This window comes from Pelobates fuscus, chromosome 2 (assembly GCF_036172605.1).
Source record: "Pelobates fuscus isolate aPelFus1 chromosome 2, aPelFus1.pri, whole genome shotgun sequence".
In the NCBI taxonomy this organism is placed as follows: Eukaryota; Metazoa; Chordata; class Amphibia; order Anura; family Pelobatidae; genus Pelobates; species Pelobates fuscus.
The window spans coordinates 290157495-290181007 of record NC_086318.1 but is presented as its reverse complement, the minus strand read 5'-3'; the positions used below and the strand labels follow the sequence as shown (position 1 = coordinate 290181007).

The window sequence follows — 23513 nt, the reverse complement described above, 5'->3', positions numbered from 1 at the left end:
CTGTAAATTGGGTGCCTCGGTCAGACAGGATTTCTTTCGGAAATCCTACCCGGGAGAACACTTGTACCAGTGCATTCGCTACCGTATCCGCTTGGATGTTGGATAGGGCGACAGCCTCGAGGTACCTGGTAGCGTAGTCCACTACGGTAAGGATGTAGCGCTTACCGGAGGGACTAGGGGTGGCCAGTGGTCCGACTAGGTCAATAGCAACCCTGCTAAAGGGTTCCTCTACAATGGGCATATTGACTAGATGGGCTTTAGGGTGATCGCCTCGCCTTCCTACTCGTTGACACACATCGCAAGTATTACAATAAGTCCTAACATCAGCGTGTACTCCTGGCCAAAAGAATGTGTGGGTAATGCGGTGTAGCGTACGGGTTACAGCTAGGTGGCCTGCCAAGGGGATGTCGTGTCCTATCTTGAGGATTTCTCGACGGTATTTGTGGGGCACTACCAGCTGTCGCCTACGTTGTCCCTTTTTCTCTGTCAAGCGATATAGTTTCCCTTTTTCCCATAAAAAAGTTTCGTTATCTGCCCCGCTCCCTCCGGTCTCTGCTCGTTCCCGGTATTTTTGTAAAGTCAGGTCAGTCTTAGACTCGGTCTCGAAAGTATCTGGGGTGTCCCAGGGTATGGGGCCTAACATGTCAGGTAAAGTCGGGGTCGGTCTTACCTGTGTCTCCCGCACTGGTGAGGGTTCTCGTTCTGTCCGGGCTTGGGCTTGGGTAGTCACTGGGTTCGCCTCATTGTTGTACGCTGGAGCATAGGCAGAAGTCATGGGGCCCAAATCGTTGCCCAGTAGTACTTCAGCAGGTAAATTATCCATTATGCCCACGTTCACAGCCCCCTTTCCCGCTCCCCAATCAAGATGTACTTTAGCGGTCGGTACACATCCCCCCCCGCCACTCTAACGGCCACGGTCTGCCCTGACCGCTTGTGCTCCGGCACCAAATGACTCTGTACCAGTGTGATGGTAGCCCCTGTGTCTCTCAACCCCTCGGTAGATCGCCCTTCGAGCCATACCTTCTGCCGATGGTGCTGGCGGTTATCTGAAGCAGCATATACAGGGTCTGCCTCGTGAAGCGGCCCCAAATATTCCTCCATAGGGGCCTCTTGGTTAACACAGAGGGCTCGGGCAGGACGATATGGCCCAGAGGGGTAATTGTAATTCCTGGGCGTCTGGTGCGTGTTAAGGGGGCAGTTAGCCATGAAATGCCCTGGTTGCTTGCATCGGTGGCAAGTCGGTCTGGGACGATCAGAGCTGTTATTGGGTGGTCCTGAGTGTCGGGTGGGCCCTGCGGGTACCGGGGCTCGGAATTCCGTATGAGGAGGTGCACGGTAAACCTCTCTGGGCTCGACCCGTGTTGGAGCCCGGTAGTTCGTGGGCTCGTGAGGACGTGAATCATAATGTTCATCGGCTAATTTGCCCGCTTCTTCTAAGGTGGAAGGTCGCCTGTCTCGCAGCCACTCCTTCCCCTGCTGCTCCATGCCATTATAAAAATGTTCTAAGAGAAACAATTGTAAAATGTCCTCACCAGTCACAGCTTTACTTCCGCTCATCCAGTGATTTGCCGCCCTCCGCATTCGGTGCGCCCATTCCATATGGGTATCGTTAGGCTTCTTTTTCATGCCCCGAAACTGCCGGCGATACGTGTCTGGAGTTACAGCGTACCGTCTTAGCAGTGTCTCTTTAACCCGCTCATACTGTGTCACTTCCTCAGCACCCAAGGTACGAAAAGCTTCCAGGGCTCGCCCGGATAGTTTCCCAGACAGGATCGTGGGCCACTCTCTGAGGGGAATCTGGTGCAGGGCACATTGCCTTTCGAAGTCCGCCAAGTATTCATCAATTCCTGTCTCGCTCTCTAGGAAGGGTCGAAATGCCGCATAGGGTATCTTGGGCCTCCCAGCATTTTCGACAGGAACGATTACTTGCGGGGCTTCAGCATTGCGGTGTGCGTTTACTAGGTCAAGTTCGTGGGCTCGGGCCTTTCGTATATCCTCGTCTGCCTCCGCCATCAACTGCTGCACTAGTTCTATAGGTGGGTTTGGCCCGTAAAGGGAGAGCCTTTCCCGAACAATTCTTGCCTTTTCGTCACCATTCGTGGTTGGTGTTTCCGCCATTGTGAAGCTTTGATCCAGTTCGGTCAGTTCTGCGATCAGTTCTCTCCTTGGCCGGTTGCTGGCGTACCCTCCTCTGCTTTCCAGTAAATCTTTTAGGGTGGTACGCTTCAATTTTGTGTAGTCGCTCTCCATCCGTTCCGTACCTCTCCTAGGAAATCCAGGATAATCCCACCGCTGCCACCAAATGTTACGGTTACCCTTAGGCTTGCTGAGAGCTGGACCGCTTAGTAGTCTGGATTCCTATTTGCTGGAGAGGGGAGAGCTGCTTTCCATAGTATTCCATATGAGTCCTGTAAGTGTAGAATAATCCCACTAGCTATAGCACAGCTAGGATACCTTTCTGCCCAAAAAACGAGTCGAGGCTGCGATTTGAGGGTCAAGTAAGAACTGAGGTCTGGAACACCCAGCCTGCTTTTTATTACAGTCAGGTACAAACAGACCCCACCCAGGGGGAGGTATAAAATAACCAATAACAGAATAGTACAGCCCCCTGGTGCCCTCCCCTCTGCTTGGGAGATAATTGAGTTTCCTACTGTATCTACTCAATTATCTCCAAGCTAAAACGTATACACTTTTATACATTTTTATAACTTTCTCATTTTATCTAGTACATTAATAAAACTTATATTTTTGTGAACAACATAAATGGTGGAACAACATACTCAAATTTCGTGGGAATCCGTCCAGTAGTTCCAGAGATATTAAAAAGTCTCTTTGGACCGACCGCACGCCTGTTTGCAAGCCCAGAAACAGTTCCACAGATTCAGGCTGTGTGGTCGGTCGATGTTTAGCCGGAAAATTGGTAAAGTTCCATCCGAAGCCGGTGTTCGAATATTCGAACGCACTTCGGCTTTTGTGGAAGTGTCGAAGTAAATGCGTTTTAAACTTCCGCGGCGGTCGCTAGTCGTGTGGTGATCTATTCCCATGAAAAAGACGACAAAGTTCCCTTCGAACGGTTGTTTTGAATGTTCGACCGGGACTTAGTCTCCGGCTGTGGTGTCGAAGGATCGGGGAAGGTACAGGTTACCGCTGACCGCATTCGACTGTATTAAAATCGCCGCCGCCACGTGTTCGACTGTAATGGCGGCCGCTTCGACTACCTCGGTGACTTCGACGGCTTCGGCACTTCGACGGTATTCGAAGTGCCAGTTAAAAGGTTGAGACGCTGCTCCCAAGTAATTAAAGGTACACAATTAAAACTAGTGTTTCTGTAACAGGCCTCTTATGGATACAATAGTATTATTGTTTTTTTTTTTTTTTTTTACAGTAGGTGGTGAGATGGTGTTGAACCTCTGTGTAGCCCAGTTTTTTTTGTTTGTTTTTAAAGCAGGAGGTCTATTAATGTCATTTATGAAGTAGCTAAATGTTGAAGTTCTTATCTTTAAATGCCCAGGGGCTCAATACTAATAGAAAAAGATATAGATTATATAACTCATTGGTGGAACATAATAAACAGGTAGTTTTTTTACAGGAAACACATTGGCTAAAAGATACCCGACAAAGATGGGGTGGGGATAAGTATCCAACTATTATTCAGGCTTCTTTTCCAGACAAAAAAAAAGAGGGGTGGCAATTATAGTTAATAAAGACCTTAAATTTGATATCATACACGTGGAATTGGACCCAGAAGCTAGATTTATCATTTTAGTCTGTAACATTGACAATACGTTTTTCCCCTTGGTTAACCCCTTAACGCCGTAACGACGTACCATGCCGTCCCGCATTAAATGGGCTTTAAAGCCGTTGCGGCGGCATGGTACGTCGTAACGGCTTAATCCCCCAGGAGGAGAGGTGTACTCACCTCCGCCGCGATCCTCTTCTGGGGGGGCTGCCTGAGAGCCCAGGCAGCCCCCCTCTGGCAAATGAGGCCCCCGGGGGCCATGTGATCGCTCTCAAAGAGCGATCACATGGACCCCTATAGCTGGCTATGGATCTGCCAGCAGGGGGACTGTTTGAAATATCAGACAGTCCCCCTGCTGGTGGGAAAGTAAAAAAAAAAAAAAAATAGACAAGTGTAAAAATAAATTAAATATATATATATATTATATATATGTAACGTCATACAAAGTGTATTTTAATATTAATATAAGTATATATATTAATATTAAAATACACTTAGAATGACGTTACATATATATAATATGTATATATATTATATATATAATAAATGTACATATATATATTATATATAAATACGTATAATTAAAATAATAAATAAATAAAATAATAAAATAAATAAATAAAATATTGAAACAAAATTTAATATAAATTATATATGCATATGTAATTTCATTCTAACTGTATTTTGTTATTAATATATATATATCGGTAACAAAATACACTTAGAATGACATTCTATATATATATCTATCTATATATAAAATACAAATAACCGCAAATATATATATATATAGATAAATACATATAATTACATAAAAGATTACATTACTATACACGTAGAATTTAAATACCTATAAATGCATATATATTAAAATTCTATGTGTATATTTAAATAATCTTTTAACGTAATTATGTGATTTGATTAATTAAAATGTGATTGACATGCCTGACAACACAGGGAGAAAGTGCAGAGAATTGAATTCGCAGGCACTATATTTGACCCTGTAACTCTCCAAGACACCATAAAACCTGTACATAGGGGGTACTGTTTTACTCGGGAGACTTCGCTGAACTCAAATATTAGTGTTTCAAACTGGTAAATTGTATTACAACGATGATATTTTAAGTAAAAGTGACAGACAGTGGAAATCCTCTTACCCATTTCAGATTATGTATTTGATTTTCCTTTTATGCCACCTAGTGGTTCTTGATTAAATCTATGTTTAGGTTTTTATTTTCTTTCTAAATCAGCGATCAGGGGCGGGCTGGGAAGGGGGGCAGGGAGGCAATTGCCCCCCAGGCCGCCCTAAACCCAGGGCCGCCCACACCCAGCAAAAAAGGAAAAATCTGAATCCCCTGCTTCTGGCTGAGGAGTCAGATTTTTCAACTTCCCTCACTCTTCCTGCAGCCTGCAGCCAGTGGAGTCGGCCGGCCTCTCCTGATGATGTCAGGAGGAGGGGGCGTGACTTCCACTGCTCTTCTCACAGGACCGCTGGGGAGTCTGGGGGAAGAGCAGAGGAAGTCACGGCCCCTCCTCCTGACATCATCAGGAGAGGACGACTTCACTGGCTGCTGCTGGTTGCTGCTCCTGTTGGCTGCTGTCCACCCCTCACTGGCCTAAGGTAAGACTCAGGGAGCGGGGAAATACACTTTAGTTTTATTTTTATTCCCCTCCTCAGCCCCTCCCCCTCCTCAGTCCCTGTCCCCTTAGTCAGCCCCTGCCCCCTCCTCAGCCCCTGTCCTCTCCTCAGCCCCTGTCCCCCCTCCTCAGCCCCTGTCCCCATCTCAGCCCCTGTCCCCACCTCAGCCTTAGTCAGCCCCTGTCCCCACCTCAGCCCCTGTCCCCACCTCAGCCCCTGTCCACACCTCAGCCCCTGTCCACACCTCAGCCCCTGTCCACACCTCAGCCCCTGTCCCCACCTCCCCTTTGTCAGCCCCTGTCCCCTTAGTCAGCTCCTACCTCAGCCCCTGTCCCCTATCTCAGCCCCTGCCCCCCCTCCTCAGCCCCTGTCCCCCTCCTCAGCACCTGTCCCCCTAGTCAGCCCCTGTCCCCTCCTCAGCCCCTGTCCCCATCGCAGCCCCTGTCCCCATCTCAGCCCCTGTCCCCACCTCAGCCCCTGTCCCCACCTCCGCCTTAGTCAGCCCCTGTCCCCACCTCAGCCCCTGTCCCCACCTCAGCCCCTGTCCCCACCTCAACCTTAGTCAGCACCTGTCCCCACCTCAGCCCCTGTCCACACCTCAGCCCCTGTCCACACCTCAGCCCCTGTCCCCACCTCCCCTTTGTCAGCCCCTGTCCCCTTAGCCCCTGTCCTCCTACCTCAGCCCCTGTCCCCTATCTCAGCCCCTGTCCCCCCTCCTCAGCACCTGCCCCCTAGTCAGCCCCTGTCCCCTTAGTCAGCCCCTGTCCCCTCCTCAGCCCCTGTCCCCTCCTCAGCCCCTGTCCCCATCGCAGCCCCTGTCCCCATCGCAGCCCCTGTCCCCATCTCAGCCCCTGTCCCCACCTCAGCCCCTGTCCCCACCTCAGCCTTAGTCAGCCCCTGTCCCCACCTCAGCCCCTGTCCCCACCTCAGCCCCTGTCCACACCTCAGCCCCTGTCCACACCTCAGCCCCTGTCCACACCTCAGCCCCTGTCCCCACCTCCCCTTTGTCAGCCCCTGTCCCCTTAGTCAGCTCCTATCTCAGCCCCTGTCCCCCCTCCTCAGCCCCTGTCCCCCCTCCTCAGCCCCTGTCCCCTACCTCAGCCCCTGTCCCCCCTCCTCAGCCCCTGTCCCCTTGGTCAGCCCCTGTCCCACCCTTTCCCTGCTCCTTTCCCCCCTCTCAGCTCCTGCCCCCTTCCTCAGCCCCATGCCCCCCACCACAGCCCCATGACATCCCCACTACAGCTCCTCTCCCCCAATTGCAACCCATATTACCCACACCACAGCCCCTTTCCCAAATTGTAGCCATCAACTTGCTTCAGCCCCTATCCCCCCGTGCATTTCCTAAACCACCAATTACAGCTTATACCCTCCACTACCACCCCCTGTCCCCCACTACAGCCCTGTCCCCTTACTCAGCCCCTGTCCACTGGTTTTAAAAGTGTAAAGTTTGGGTGTGTGTGTATGAGTATGTCTGTGTGTATGAGTATGTCTGTGTGTGTCAGTATGTCTGTGTCAGTCAGTATGTCAGTATGTCTGTGTGTGTGTGTGCGTCAGTATGTCAGTATGTCTGTGTGTGTGCGCATCAGTATGTCTGTGTGTGTGCATCAGTATGTCTGTCTATGTGTGTGCCAGTATGTCTGTCTGTGTGTGTGTGTGTGTGTGTGTCTGTGTGAGTACCAGTATGTATCTCTGTGTGTGTGTGTCAGTATGTCTGTGTGCAAGTATGTCTCTGTGTGTGTGCCAATTTGTCTGGGTCAGCCAGTATGCCTGTGTGTGTCAGTATGTCTGTCTGTCTGAGTCAGTATGCCTGTAACAATGTGTCTTTCTGTGTGTCTGTGTGCCTGTCAGTGAGTGTGTGCGTGTGCCTGTCAGTGAGTGTGTGTTTTTTAGTGTGTGCCAAATCAGCAAGTGTGTGTGCCTGTCATTGATTGTCTGCTTAGGTGACTGCTCCCCCCTCCCCCCCCCCCCCCCCCCCACACACACTTTCAATCACATGGGAAAGGTGTTTTTACTCTCCTCTTGGTGCAATGGGCAACTTGACTGGATTTGCCCCCCCGGGCCTAAGGCTGCCAGCCCTCCCCTGTCAGCGATCATATTATGTAAAGAAAAGTTACATAGTTCGTCATAAATTATATTGTTGTTTTACTTATTCTACAGTTTTAGTGGGCTAGTTCATAGTGATACAAACTGTTTTAACTAAACAATACTAGCTTTTACATTGTAATAACTCATGATGGCAAATCAAATAACAAAAAGTCAGTAGAAAATATATATGCTTAACATATATAAATATCTATTAGGGATTGGGGTTCCACTTGACCACAGACAATTGTTTAACACCAAGAACAGCTCTATAGTTAGTGCAGCTAGTGCAACACTTTTGAGTCTGTCAGGAGAGGTATGCAATATTCTACACAAGAGACAAATGTTATCACTGCTATAATTTCTAAAACCCAACAAATGCTGCAGCACTTTTAAATAGGTGGACCAGAAATCAAGAATTGGAAACAAAACACGTCGGATGAACAGAAGCAGAAGCTGCTGAGGGCTCTCTCAAATAAGTTACATTCTAAGGGGAGTGGGGTAAAATGAACTTCTGTAGTTTGCTAGAAGAATTTACAATAAAGTTTTAGGACTGTAGCTCCATAGATATCTATAGTTCAGTCATGGTATTACTGAAAGAGCAAGATATAAAGATTGTAAACTGCTAGAGTGATTAAAAATGGATTAAAGGTATAGGATGCTAGGATGCAATTTGACAAAACTCTATGTGATAGCAAAGTAAAATATACTGAAACGTACCCATGATTTTTCATTCAGATCAACTTTAACATTGTATAGCTTTCAGACATCATATTGTGGGATGATCTCTAAAAACCTTAAAGGAGCAATATAGGGTTGGAACACAAATGAACATTTTTGACCCTGTAGTGTTAAACTAACTATTATCCCCCCTGGTTCCCCTTACTCCCCTTAAAGCTAGTAAAAATGTACCTATTTCCAGCGCCACGTGGGTCCACTGGTGCTGGCTCCATCCGCAAACCACCTCTTTGCCTGACATCATAAGAATTGACAATCTCAGCCAATACACTGTTTTCCTACAATGCTGAGATTGTCAATTCTGATTATCTCAGCCAACGATATGGGCTGGGGGTGGATCCAAATACTTAACTGGCTAATCAGCATATCCTCAGAGATATGCAGGGCCGCCATCAGGGGGTGACAACCATGACGGCCGTCCGGGCCCCATGTGGAGTGAACTGCCACAGGTGCATCTGCACTAGGGCCTATCAGGTGGTCCGAGCATTTAGGGCCACCCGATGAGCCTTATATCTTCAGGGGGCGGTCAGCGCTGTAATAGCGTGACCGGGCCCCTTTAAAAAAAAACATTCGGCTGCACCACAAATGCTGCTGGGAGGAAGTTACGTCTGGTCACTTCCTCCCAGCTTACTCCGCACGGGAAGGGGAGAGACTGCAGAGAAGAGGCATCCGCTCCCATCATCCCCAGCCACCCTCCTGTAACTTAAAGGTAAGGATTAGGAGGGTGGCTTAAAAATGAGGTGTATGTCTGTATGTGTGTATGTATATCAGAATGTATGTATGTGTCTGCATGTCAGTTTGTCAGTATGTGTGTATGTCAGTATGTATGTATGTAAATCTGTCAGTATGTATGTGTGTATCTATGTATGTATGTCTGTCTGTCAGTATGTATGTGTGTATATATCTATGTGTGTGTGTGTGTGTATGCCTGTATGTATATATCTATCAGTATGTATGTGTGGATGTATGTCAGTATGCATGTATGTATGTCTGTGTGTGTATGTCAGTATGTGTGTATGTATATGTATATATCTATCAGTATGTATGTGTGTATCTATCTATCTATCTATCTATCTATGTCTGTTTGTGTATGTATGTCTGTCAGTATGTATGTGTGTATATATCTATGTATGTATGTATATATGTATGTGTGTGCGTATGCCTGTATGTATGTATATCAGTATGTATGTGTCTATGTATGTCAGAATGCATGTATGTCTGTCAGTATTTATGTGTGTGTGTCAGTATGCGAGTATGTATCTACGTCAGTGTGTGTGTGTGTGTGTATCTGTATCTCCTTATGCATGTGTGTGTCTGTTTCAGCATATGTGTGTCAGTATGCCTGTATGTGTGTATGTCTGTTTCAGTATTTGTGTATCTTTCTGTGTGTGTCTGTCTGTGTCCTTTTGTGTCTGTGTGTGTGTATTCCTGTGGGCAGGATTTGGAGGCGGGCTTGGAGGCGGGCACCCGGGGGCCCAGACCTTGAGCTGTGTTAGGGGCCCCAGAATTTCTGATGGCGGCCCTGTAGAGATACATTGAATCAATGCATCTCTGTGGGGAAAGTTCAGCATCTCCAAGCAGAACGTGGAGACACTGAATGTCAGTGCAGCACACTGTGCAGCACTGACCCAGGAAGCACTTCCAGTGGCCATCTGAGGAGTGGCCACTGGAGGTGTCCTTAGGCTGTATTGTAAATACTGCATTTTCTCTAAAAAGAGAATGCAAGCTTAAAATACACACTATGGGGATTCCTACATGCTGTAATAGGAGGCATCAATGCTGTGTATTATACAAATGTTTAGTTTGTTTGTACTTACTGTAGGTTGGCATTATACCCATATGAAGACATTATTTTTACATTCTGTTGGCATTTATGTATGCTGCATTCATAGAAAAGCTAATATATGTCTAACAAATAATAATGAACAAGGATGTTTGATTATTTTTCATTTATCTATTTATACGTGACTACAATGTCAGAGTTGGCAGATGCTGTTCAAATACTGCACAATAAAGGAATACCATATAGTCTCTTAAACTTTTTAGGCACACTCTTATTACCCATTGTAGTTTTGCATATGGTTACCAATGTTCATAAAGAGGTACTGTATATAATTTTTACCTGTATATATTCCTAAAAGAGTATATTTTAAGCTCTGTGTTGGTTGTGTTGAACTTGTAGAATTTGCATTAGTAATATTCAAATATGGACAGTCATTTGCCCCACAATGTTCATAGCTTGAAGTACTCAAGTTGTAACCTATTCAGAGAAGTAATAAATGTCATGTTAGTTATACTATATATACACTCATACATTGTACATCTGAAAAAAGTATCTAGAGATAGTCAGTAATAAACTTAACGTGTTAGGGGAAAATGTCACCTTGGGATTCTGGAGACATTAATAAACTTCTTGACCTTCTGTCATTTGGTTTATGATGTGTCCAGAGACCACAGATTATTTTTACATAATAAACACTTCATTATCACATATCTCCTCTCGATCTTTATTTATTTAAATGCAAACACTGTATATTTTAGAGTGTCAATGTATCTGTTACATTTCTTGTCTGACCTATATATGACGAGAAAACTGAAAATATTTTACCAAAAAAAGTATATTGGCAGAATACTCTACTAAGCTCTTACCTGTAGTTGGTGTTTGGCCAAATATTAATGAAGAGATCAGATTCCCCCATACACCAGATGATTGAAATATAAGAAAAAAAAGTCCAAAATATTGATTGACAATATCTTTTGCGACCTTTCCTGCTTTCTCCGCATATCGATTTCCACTCACTGTAAGGTATGTGCATTTTGCAGCCCACAAGGGAGCTCCTCCAAATCCCAAAATCATGGAAGTTGGAATGAGTGTGTACCTGAAAAATGTAAAGACATCATGGAAATATATGGATTTAATTTAACTGGGTTCAATAGTCCGTTACAGGAGAATTCTACTAAGCCACAACAATAATGTATATCTCTATCAAATTCCAAGTGTCATTGCTTTGCTAACTTCTCTTTTGATATATAAAATATCTTGGCAAAAAAAGTGACTCTGGGTGGATGTGAGCTAAGTAACAGATAATAATGAGCAAATTGCTGATTTTTGTTTCTTTACAAAAAATTTTAAAATATTTTTAAAGAAAATAATAAAAATTTGATGATAAAGAAACATAGCCCTGAAGCATAACTTTGGTAAGTTTTGCTGGAATTTATATGAACAAATGTAATAGGAAATTAACAGTTTAAAAGAAACCTTTTGCAGTGTTAGGAAGAAGCAAAACAAAAAGCTATGATAAAGATTAGTTCCACATGGACATTTTGGACAAGATGCTATCAGTTGCAGTCTAATAATTATCTTTTTTTTTAGCTTCAATAAAAGCTACAAGAGTTAACAATGTTTGCTCATCATATATATGTATATACATAAAAAAAACAAAAACGTTTTCCTGGCACTATAGGCTCTTGTAGGGGCCTCCTCCCTTGGGCCCCCCCTCCCTCAGCGCTGAAGGGACTAAAACCCCTTCAGCCACTTACCTTAATCTAGTGCCGGGCTCTCTTTGCACTGGTGACCTCTCCTTCCCCGCCGACGTCAGCTCCCGAGTGGAGCCGAATGCGCATGCACGGCCAGAGGCACGGGTGCATTCAAACCCGCCCATAGGAAAGCATTACTCAATGCTTTCCTATGGGGATCTTCTTTGACGCTGGAATCCGTGAGGACGTCCAGCATCAAATAAGTTCTATTTACTCAGTGTAAATCGCTGATGCGGCCTCTAGTGGCTGTCAGGGAGGCAGACAGTAGATGCTGGATTAATCCTGCAGTGTAAACATATATTTAGCTGCAGGGTTAAAACTAGGGGGACCTGGCATCATTGAGCTGAAGTGGTCTGGGTGACGATAGTGGTCCTTTAATAATCAAGAGTGACAAGACTTGGATTAAATATTAAAGTTTCCTAACGAGGAAACATAGGTGCTATTATGGGTGCAATGGGCTAAATTTAGAGAATCACTCTATTGGTTCCCATGGTAATTACTCTTTATTTAGCACTTGAACTTAAAATAGTACTTATTTTTCTCTTGACCCCCACTCCCTCAACCCATGCTGTTCTCCTGACAAAAGCCTCAAATTCACCATAACAGTATTGCACTGTCCCTGTTTATGCATCTGTTATTTAGCAAAAAATAGGAAAACAGCTTTAACTTTTCATTAGAATTTCTTTGAAAACTCTTAACTTTGCAAAATCATGTAACATGAAAATAATTTTTTGGCCAAAATTTCTAATTTTATTGGTGAGACATGAAAATTGGTAACTGTAACCTCCTGGAAAAATGCATAAAAAATCCTAAATCACATTATAACTATTTCAAGCATCAAATGAGAATGTAGTATGGCAGAATCCATAGATCCTAACTCTCACACAATCGCCACAGCTAAAATCCATCTTTAGGAATGTTTTAGATACAATTTATGATGTGAATTATATACATGATCTAAATTACACCCTGTTCCAAATTATTATGCAAATTATATTTTTCTCATTTAGCTAAATAATTGATGTAAATAACAGTCAGCATAATTCTCACGTTATCAACTATTAAGAGTAGAATTCAAATTGTATTGAACAAACCTCCTAATGATAACAGTATTTTTTTTAAACATAAAAAACTTACAATGCACTGTTCCAAATTATTACTCACAGTAAGTTTCAAAACAATTTATAGGTTGTAAAGAACTGAAACATTTCATTTGTTGTGTTTGCAGCATATTTACTGAAATCAAAAGCTATTTCAATCAAACTTATAACAACATTTTAACTTTTTAAACATTTTAACAAGTCACGTTACATTTTAACATAGGACCCCTTATTTGATAGGAGCTTCACAAGTCTTGCATCCATTGAACTTGTGAGTTTTTGGACAGTTTCTGCTTGAATTTGTTTGCAAGATATCAGAATAGCCTCCAAGAGCTGCTGTTTGGATGTAAACTGCCTCCCACCCTCATAGATCTTTTGCTTCGAGGATGCTCCAAAGGTTCTCAATAGGATTGAGGTCAGGGGAGGATGGAGGCAACAACATGACTTTCTCTCCTTTTATCCCCATAGCAGCCATTGATGCAGAGGTATTCTTTGCAGCATGAGATGGTGCATTGTCAGGCATGAAGATGATTTTATTATGGAAAGCATAGTTCTTCCTTCTGTACCAGGGAAGAAAGTGGTCAGTCGGAAACTCCACATACTTTGCAGAGGTCATCTTTACACCTTCAGGAACCCTAAAGGGGCTGACCAGCTCTCTTCCCATGATTCCGGCCCAAAACATGACTCCACCACCGCCTTGCTGACGTCGCAGCCTTGTTGGAACAGGGTGGCCGTCCACCAACCATCCACTACTCCATCCATCTGGACCATCCAGGGTTGCACGGCACTCATCAGTGAACAGGACTGCTTGAAAATTAGTCTTCATGTATTTTTCTGCTCAATGCAGCTGTTCTGCTTGTTAGCATTGGTTAGTGGTGGCCAAATAGAAGGTTTATGCACAGTTGCAAGACTCTGGAGGACTCTACACCTTGATGTCCGTGGGACTCCAGAGGTACCAGGAGCTTCAAATAATCTGTTTGCTGCTATATAATGGTATTTTAGCAGCTGCTCTCTTGATCTGATGCATCTGGCAGAAATCTTCCTCAATGTGCCTTTATCTGCACGAACCCGTCTGTGCTCAGAATCAGCCACAAATCTCTTAACAGTGCGATGATCACGCTTATGTTTTTGCGAAATAACGAATGTTTTCATACCTCGTCCAAGGCATTGAACTATTTCACTCTTTTCGTCAGCAGAGAGATCCTTTTTCTTCCCCATATTGCATGAAAATGGTGCTCTGCTTAATAATGTGGAACACCCTTGTTTAGTAGTTTTTCCTTAAATTGGGCTCACCTGGCAATCTAATTATCACAGGTGTCCGAGATTGTTTTCAGTGATCAAAAGAACCCTGAGACACAATGCCATCCATGAGTTAAACTGAAAAACAAAATATTTAATCTTTGTGACACTTAAATAGAATTTGCATAATAATTTGAAACAGGGTGTAGTCCAAGCATGTCAAACTAGCGTCCCGTGGGCCGCATGCGGCCCACAAGGACCATCTTTGCGGCCCGGTGAGCCACGAGTGCATACTCAGTGTTATAGCAGAGTAGACATCTTCTTTCCCCATATTGCAGGTGCCTACTCTGCTAGCAATTATCCAGCCGACTGAAGTAAAGCCAGGCGCCGGAATTTGACGTCATATTCCGACACCCGGCATCACTAAACCGTGCGCGGGAGCAGTGAGGAGCTGGAAGGACCCCATGGAGATTCCCCCCATCGGCTCCATAAGGTAAGGAGCAATAATGAAAAGTATGTGTGTGTAAGTGTGTGTGTATGTGTGTCAGCAAGTATGTGTGTGTCTGTTAGTGAGTGTGTGTGTCTGTCAGCAAGTATGTGTGTGTGTCTGTCAGTGAGGATGTGTGTGTCTGTGTCAGTTTGGATATGTGTGTGTCTGTCAGTGAGGATGTGTGTGTCTGTGTCAGTGTGTATATGTGTGTATGTGTGTGTGTGTGTCTGTGTCAGTGAGTACATGTGTGTGTTTTTTTTTTTTAATTCTTTCTTCTCCACATGCTCTTGCTTAAGAATGGAAATTTAAGAGGGATGTAGGGGAACAAACCTATGTGCACTTTGCAAATGCTCTTGCTGCTTCAGTCTCTCTAAAATGTGGCATGTCCCATTTCTTCTACACTCACTACATATACCTTTTCTCTGTCCCAGACTATATACCAGGAGCTTCTGCCTGCTAGTAAGAAGGTAAGGAGAGACGTGAACAAGCAAGTGCTAGGAGACAGTCCTTAAAAAGCTTGGAGTGGGCGCATGACAAGCTCATGGTGCTGCCTGTATTGTATGCCCTTAGTTGGCCAGCCCTCATTATTAGCAGGCATCCTGACATGCATTCACGCCAGGCTGACCTTATAATTCTTTCAGCACACACTCCCCTTTTTGAGCATGTTTGTCCCTTCGGACAGTCCTGGTTGGATTCACATCAGTGGCCACCCTTTTACACCTCTCACTGACATACTGCTTTACAGGACACTGCTTTTAGGAGGTATGGATTTACTTAAAATATGAAAGCTAGAGATTAGCATATGTGTTTTCTTATAGTTACATCCTATGTTTCTCTCCAGCACTAGCTAAGCCAGATACATGACGCTATGAAGGCATGACTGTTAAAGTGTTTTCTGTCGATAACATTCTGTAATTAGGCTCATCATAATTGTCAGCACCAGGCACAATGGGCTCTTAATCTGGCCCTGTATATATGAATATGCAAATGATAGATAAGATATATTAAAACAGACTCCATGGTTTCTTGCGTGCATTTAGTGTTCTCATATTCCTTTTGTAAAAGTACTAGCAGATTGCTTTAATTTGCTACAACTCAACACCACAGTGACATCTTGTGGTTAAAGATGACAAATATATTAGCTTTTTACCTTAAAAGGGCACTCCAAACACCATCATTACTTATGCTCACTGCATAGGTTACAGAATAATTATTTTATATACACCTGTTTCATTGGACTAACAAAAAAGCTGTGACTAACAAAAAAACATTGCAAATAAAATGCCAATTCACCCTGTGAACAAACAAGCTTTTTGAATGGGGTGTGTAGCTCATTTAAATTCCAGCCCAACCTTTCCAGCTTTGATTTTAGAGCCTAAGCAAGAATTGTGCATATGAATCGCTTGTTAAAGAAACACTATAGGGTCAGGGACACAAACGTATATGTACTTATACGATCTTATAGTGTGAAAACCACCATCTAGCCCCCCTGGCCTACCCTTGCCCCCTGAAATATAGTAAAATCTTACTTGTATTCAAGCCTGCAGCTGCTGCCTCTGCCGCTGACAGCAGATCAGTGGCAGAGCCAGGAAAAATCAAACACAGCCCTGGTCAATCAGCATTGATAAATTGAACCAATGCCTCTCTATGAGGAAAGTTCAATGTCTGCATGCAGAGGGTAGAGAATCTGAATAGAAGTGCTGTGCAGCACTGCCTCAGAAAGCACCTCTAGCAGCCACCTGAGGAGTGACCTGTGGAATTATCAATAGGTTGTAATGTAAACATAGCATTTTTTCTGAAAAGACAGGGTTTGCTGCAAAAAGACAGAAAATAATGATTCTACTCACCATACAATAAGCTGTAGTTGTTCTGGTGACAATAGTGTCCCTTTAATGAAGCAGTTTGGGTGTATAGATCATGTAGCTGCAGTCTCACTGCTCATTTCTCTGCAATTTAGGAGTTAAATCACTTTCTTTATGCAGTCCTAGTCATACCTCACTGCATGTCAGTTACACAGTCTACCTAAACACTTCCTGTCAAGTGAGATCTGTTGTTTACAATTACTTTATGGCACAGTCTGATTAATTTAGAATTTTATCTCCTGAACTGTTAATAGCTTGTTAGAATTTGCAGGAGCCTCTTGCGTGTTATTAAAGTTCAATTTACAGAGCAAGAGATAAAAACTGCTAAAGTAAATTAACATCTGATTGGAAATTAAGCCATGCCAGTCACAGCCAGTGGACATGTGGCCAATGCTGCATAATCATAAATAAAGTGACATAACTCCTAAATTGCAGGGAACTGAGCAGTGAGACTGCATGGGCATGATATAGACACCAAAACTTCTGCATTAAGCTTGTGGTAGAAGCTACAGGATGTTTAAGAAAAGTTCAGAACTCACATGGTAAAAACTACTGTGCAACTATTAGAGCGCATGTGTGGGATGTCAGTGTAACGGATCATCTGGCACCCCAACTGGGTACCTCCATTTGACGGATGCTCCTAGTGCTTCCCGAGGGCTCCAAGCACTCCACTAGACACCATAACCACCGCAAACACCACGAACCGCCGCAGCTTGGTTGGGGTTTTGCCGTCCTCCACCCACCCTGGACCCACGACCGGGCTCCAGCTTCCAGTGGGTGAACCTCTCCTTAGTCCAGAGAGCGAAACAGGAACAGGAACAAGCTCTTACAAGAGCGTACTCTGGGGAGCATAGTGATTATAGCAATCCCCAAAGTGTAGGTAGTTCTCCAATCCCCCAAACATGAGCCAAGACTTCATGAAGGGTAGAACCGGTCTGTTTAATGAGCACAAAGGCATACAGTTTTCCCCACAAGGTTACCACCCATGTGAACCTTGTGGAGCTCAGGACACAAAGTAAAAACAGCCAATCAACACAGTATTGTACAGTTAGACACTCCCAGCCAGTGGCGTACTAAGGGGGGGGCGGGGGGGGCGGCCCGCCCCGGGTGCCACTGACTAGGGGGGTGCCATGACGCCCAGTGTCATGTGTCACCCCCCATCATTACGCTGCGGCGGCTGCGCACAGCCGCAGCACCTTTGCGGCCCGGCAGGACTTACTTCCAGGATGAGAAGGGGGAGGAGTGTTGTGGGCCGCGGCATCGCGCAACGTGATGACGTCGTGCGCAGCGCCGTCAGCCCGCCTTCACGGAACTATCCAGCGGAAGGATCCAATATCCGGGCGGTGAGGCACCCAGTCGGTCAAGGCATCATCAAAATGTAAGTAGTCATTTTTTGTGATGTGGCTAAATTAATTAAAGGGGGGGGGGTGGATAATGGCCATTAAAGAATTAAAGGGGAGGGAGGTTTAATTAAAGGAGTGAGGATTAATTAAGGGGGTGTATTAAGGGGGGTGTGAATTAATTAAGGGGGCTGTATTAATTAAGGGGGAGTGAGGATTAATTAAGGGGGTATTATGAGGGGTATGGATTAATTAAGGGGGTGTATTAATTAAGGGAGTGTGGGTTAATTAAGGGGGCTGTATTAATTAAGGGGGGAGTGAGGATTAATTAAGGGGGGTGTATTAATTAAGGGGGGAGTGAGGATTAATTAAGGGGGCTGTATTAATTTAGGGGGGTGTATTAATTAAGGGGGTGTATTAATTAAGGGGGTGTGGATTAATTAAAGGGGTGTATTAATTAAGGGGGGGTGTATAAATTAAAGGGGGTGTGGATTAATTAAGGGGGGCGTATTAATTAAGGGGGGAGTGAGGATTAATTAAGGGGGTGGATTAATTAAGGGCGGTGTGGATTAATTAAGGGGGCTGTATTAATTAAGGGGGGAGTGAGGATTAATTAAGGGGGGTGTATTAATTAAGGGGGGTGTGGATTAATTAAGGGGGGTGTATTAATTAAGGGGGGAGTGAGGATTAATTAAGGGGGTGTATTAATTAAGGGGGGTGTGGATTAATTAAGGGGGCTGTATTAATTAAGGGGGAGTGAGGATTAATTATGGGGGGTGTATTAATTAAGGGGTGAAGATTAATTAAGGGGGTGTTTTAAGGGTGGTGGATTAATTAAGGGGGTTGTATTAATTAAGGGGGGTGTGGATTAATTAAGGAGGGTGTATTAATTAAGGGGGGAGTGAGGATTAATTAAGGGGGTGTATTAATTAAGGGGTGTGTGGATTAATTAAGGGGGCTGTATTAATTAAGGGGGAGTGAGGATTAATTAAGGGGGGTGTATTTAAGGCAGTGAGGATTAATTAAGGGGGTGTTTTAAGGGGGTGTGGATTAATTAAGGGGGGAGTGAGGATTAATTAAGGGGGTGGATTAATTAAGGGCGGTGTGGATTAATTAAGGGGGCTGTATTAATTAAGGGGGGAGTGAGGATTAATTAAGGGGGGTGTATTAATTAAGGGGGGTGTGGATTAATTAAGGGGGGTGTATTAATTAAGGGGGGAGTGAGGATTAATTAAGGGGGTGTATTAATTAAGGGGGAGTGAGGATTAATTATGGGGGGTGTATTAATTAAGGGGGTGAAGATTAATTAAGGGGGTGTTTTAAGGGTGGTGGATTAATTAAGGGGGTTGTATTAATTAAGGGGGGTGTGGATTAATTAAGGAGGGTGTATTAATTAAGGGGGGAGTGAGGATTAATTAAGGGGGTGTATTAATTAAGGGGTGTGTGGATTAATTAAGGGGGCTGTATTAATTAAGGGGGAGTGAGGATTAATTAAGGGGGGTGTATTTAAGGCAGTGAGGATTAATTAAGGGGGTGTTTTAAGGGGGTGTGGATTAATTAAGGGGGCTGTATTAATTAAGGGGTGTGTGGATTAATTAAAGGGGGTGTATTAATTAAGGGGCAGTGAGGATTTATTAAGGGGGGTGTATTAATTAAGGGGGGTGTATTAAGGGGTGTGTGGATTAATTAATGGGGGTTGTGGATTAATTAAGGGGGTTGTGGATTAATTAATGGGGGTGTATTAATTAAGGGGGTTGTGGATTAATTAAGGGGGGTGTATTAATTAAGGGGGGTGTGGATTAATTAAAGGGGGCTGTGGATTAAAGAATTAAAGGGGGAGGTTTAAATAATGGGGGTGCAGGTTTTTTTTTTATTAAGGGGGTTGCAGTATTCTATTTATTAAGGGAGGATGTGCACTGCAGATTTTTGTTTTTTTGTTAAGGGGGTGTGCAGGGTTTTTATAAGGGGGGTGTGCAGGTTTTTTGTTATTAAGAGGGGTTGTGCACGTTTTTGTTTTTTATTAAGGGGGTGTGCAGGGTTTTTTATTAAGGGGTGTGCAGGATTTTTATGTGTAGGGAGTGAATGAAATTTATGTGATCGGGGTGCAGGGTTTTTATGTGTAGGGAGTGTATGAAATTTATGTGATCGGGGTGCAGGGTTTTTATATGAAGGGCGAGACAAGGGGCTTTGTAGAAAGGAGCAGGGCAGTTCTCACCAGCCCCTTTCTACAAAAGCACTGGTCTTCCCCCTTCTACAAAACTGGCGCATTTTACAAATGCTACAAGCAGTTTACAAATTTGTGCAATAAATATTATTGAAAACATTGAAAAAAATGTGGGTGTTTTCTTACATTTTTATTATGGGGAGGGGGGGGGGGTGCCACACTCAGGGTCCGCCCCGGGTGCCAAATGCTCTAGGTACGCCCCTGCTCCCAGCTAATGTAAACAAACCTTCCCCTATGCCTGTGATACAATTACCAAACACAATGGACTAACTCAATTACCACAGGCAGAAAATATCTAGTTTTACCCAAAGTCCAGAAACACCCCAAAACAACATTATAACCCCACAAAATACATACCTGGATAGCACTGATCGGGGTTAACAGATCAGAGCAGGGGTTAAATAGTTTTATGGAAGTCACATTTGACCAACTGCAAGCATAGCTTTCATGCCCAAAACAGTTTCACAGATTTAGCCTGTGCGGCCGGTTTATCTTCTCCTTTATCCTGGAGAAAATTGACTTACGTGGCTGTGGTAACTTCAAATATCTCTAAGTCAGAAACTGTTACAAAAACCACATAAGAATACACAACTCTTATAATACAATGTTTAACATATATGTCCAACAAATCCCCAGATAGCTCGGATCTGAGCGCTCAATATGTCTAATGTTAAAAGTGCCCTATAGTACAAGGAAGGGTGGGGTCAGAAAATAGCAAGGGCTGATGAGAGATTGAGGAGTGACAAAGCAGCCAGTTTGAACTGGTCTGGCAGTGTCTCTGGGACAACGCCCTGCTGGAGAAACAATAGGACAGGAAAAAGGGGGAGGGGCAGAGACACATTTTCCCATGGATTTTAAGGGGCAGAAAAAGTTTTTTAAAATCCAATATGCCCAAATAAAGCTTTTAAATGGCAATACATCTGTCAGGATCGGGGCAGGGATCCAACACGCAAAGTACAAACAGGTACAGGATACGTATACCGGACCTTAGAATGGCCGGACTAACGTACAGAGTATAGAGAATGGTCAGAGACAAGCCGAGGTCGAGGGAACGAGAGGACAGGTAAGCGAGTAACAAGCCGGGTCAAGGATAACAGAGGTAAACAGAGTAAGTCAAACAAGCCGGGTCGGAATCAAAAGGAAAACTGAAAAACACCAGAGCACTGTGTGACTAGACAGGCTAGAACCACGACAGGGCAATGAGCAACAGGGCGAAGCATGTTTAAATACCCTGGCTAGAGAGGATAGACACGCCTCCGACGAGTCCTGATTGGTCTCCAACGGATTGAGTGACAGGTCGTTCCGGATTGGCGTCATGACGTCGGTCTCCGGGCACCATGCTACATAAGGAAGTAACTCCCTCGCGGCCGGCGTTTATGTGACCGGGTCGACCGCGAGGAACAGAGGAAACATGGCGTCCGGACGGATAAACGTCTAAGTCTCTACCTCTCTCGGAGGTAGAGACCTCAGGTACCCTGACAGTACCCCCCCTCTCAGATACGCCCACCGGGCGGAAGGAACCGGGACGAGATGGGAAGCGGGAGTGATACGCCCTGCGGAGACGAGGAGCATGAACATCCTCTTGAGGTACCCAACTCCTCTCTTCAGGACCATAACCCTTCCAATCGACCAGATATTGAACCTTTCCCCGTGAGATTCGAGAATCAACAATAGAGTTAACCTCATACTCCTCCTGACCCTCCACCTGAACAGAACGAGGAGGGGCTATTGTGGAGGAAAATCTGTTGCATATAAGTGGTTTCAGCAATGAAACATGAAACGAGTTAGGGATGCGTAAGGTAGTAGGAAGAGCTAGACGGTACGCAACTGGATTGATTCGAGTCAGCACCCTGTAAGGGCCAATATAACGGGGAGCGAACTTCATGGAGGGCACTTTTAAACGGATGTTCCTTGTGCTCAGCCATACCTTATCACCTGGAACAAAGGTTGGAGCCGCCCTTCTACGTTTATCAGCGTGTTTCTTAACCAGCATAGAGTTGTGTATAAGGATTTGTCGAGTTTGGTCCCACAACTTCCTCAAATTGGCCACATGAACATCAACCGACGGCACCCCCTGGGAAGGAGAAGCCGAAGGAAGAATAGACGGATGAAAGCCATAATTCATGAAGAAGGGGCTTGAATGAGTAGAATCGCAAACGAGATTGTTGTGTGCAAACTCCGCCCAAGGAATCAAACCGACCCAATCGTCCTGGTGTTCGGAAACAAAACATCGTAAATATTGTTCAATTTTCTGGTTGGTACGTTCAGCAGCTCCGTTAGACTGAGGATGATAGGCAGAAGAAAAGTTCAACTTGATACATAGTTGTGAACAGAAGGCCCTCCAAAATCGGGAAATAAATTGAGATCCTCTGTCAGATACAATTTGGGAGGGTATCCCATGTAGGCGAAAAATCTCCCTAGCGAATATCTCTGCCAATTCGGGAGAAGACGGTAGTTTAGGCAGAGGAATGAAGTGAGCCATCTTAGTGAATCTGTCAACCACGGTGAGAATAACAGTCTGTTTTTTAGAGGTAGGCAGATCGACAATAAAGTCCATGGCCAAGCAGGACCAAGGTTTCTCTGGAACCTCTAAGGGATGCAGGAATCCACATGGGAGTGTATGGGGTTGTTTGGTTTTAGTACAAACCTCACAAGCAGTGATGAAATCTTTAGTATCTTTACGTAAAGCAGGCCACCAGAAGTCTTTGGAGATCAAAGCAAATGTTTTGCGAAAACCAGGATGTCCCGCCATCTTGCTGTTATGGAGACACTGCAACAGTTCCAGTTGAAGAGCGGGAGGAACGAAATGTCGACCCGCAGGAGTCTGTTTAGGTGCTAGATGTTGCAGCTTAATGATCTTGGCCAGTAACGGGGAGTGAATCCTGAGATTCGTATTAGCAACAATATTGCATTTTGGAACTATAGAAGAAAGAACCGGTTCCGGTATAGTAGAGGGTTCATATTGGCGAGATAAAGCATCGGCTTTAGAGTTCTTAGAACCAGGTCTGTAAGTCAGCACATAATTGAAGTGAGTCAGGAATAAGGACCAACGCGCTTGCCTAGAAGACAGACGCTTAGCCTCCCCAATATAGGACAAGTTTTTGTGGTCCGTCAAAATAGTAATAGGGTGTAAGGTCCCCTCCAATAAATGTCTCCACTCCTTTAAGGCTTTAATGACCGCTAACAGTTCCCTGTCTCCGATGTCATATCTGCTCTCAGGCCCAGAAAGTTTCTTGGAAAAAAAACCACACGGGTGTAGTGGTTTATCCACCCCTAACCTTTGTGACAGAACCGCACCTACTCCTGTCTCAGAGGCGTCAACCTCGAGTAGAAACGGCAAAGTCGTATCAGGATGGACTAAAATTGGAGCAGAAGCAAAAAGTTCTTTGAGATTCTTGAAAGCAGTGAGAGCTTCAATAGACCACGTCTTAGTATCCGCCCCCTGTTTGGTCATATTGGTAATGGGCGCAATAATAGACGAGTAACCCTTAATGAAGCGCCTATAATAATTGGAGAACCCAAT

At 44.5% G+C, this 23513-nt stretch overlaps 1 protein-coding gene across 1 annotated transcript in view; it reads right to left on the bottom strand.

Annotated features, from left to right (window-relative positions):
• The window catches only part of LOC134585785 (protein unc-93 homolog A-like), a 137178-nt gene that overhangs the window by 59147 nt on the left and 54518 nt on the right, over nucleotides 1-23513 (bottom strand). The window contains exons 4-5 of the mRNA XM_063441253.1: nucleotides 10848-11077; nucleotides 10321-10458 (exon numbers count right to left, since the gene is read on the bottom strand). Of these exons, the coding sequence (XP_063297323.1) occupies nucleotides 10321-10458; nucleotides 10848-11077 (368 nt within the window). The remainder of the gene's footprint in view (nucleotides 1-10320; nucleotides 10459-10847; nucleotides 11078-23513) is intronic.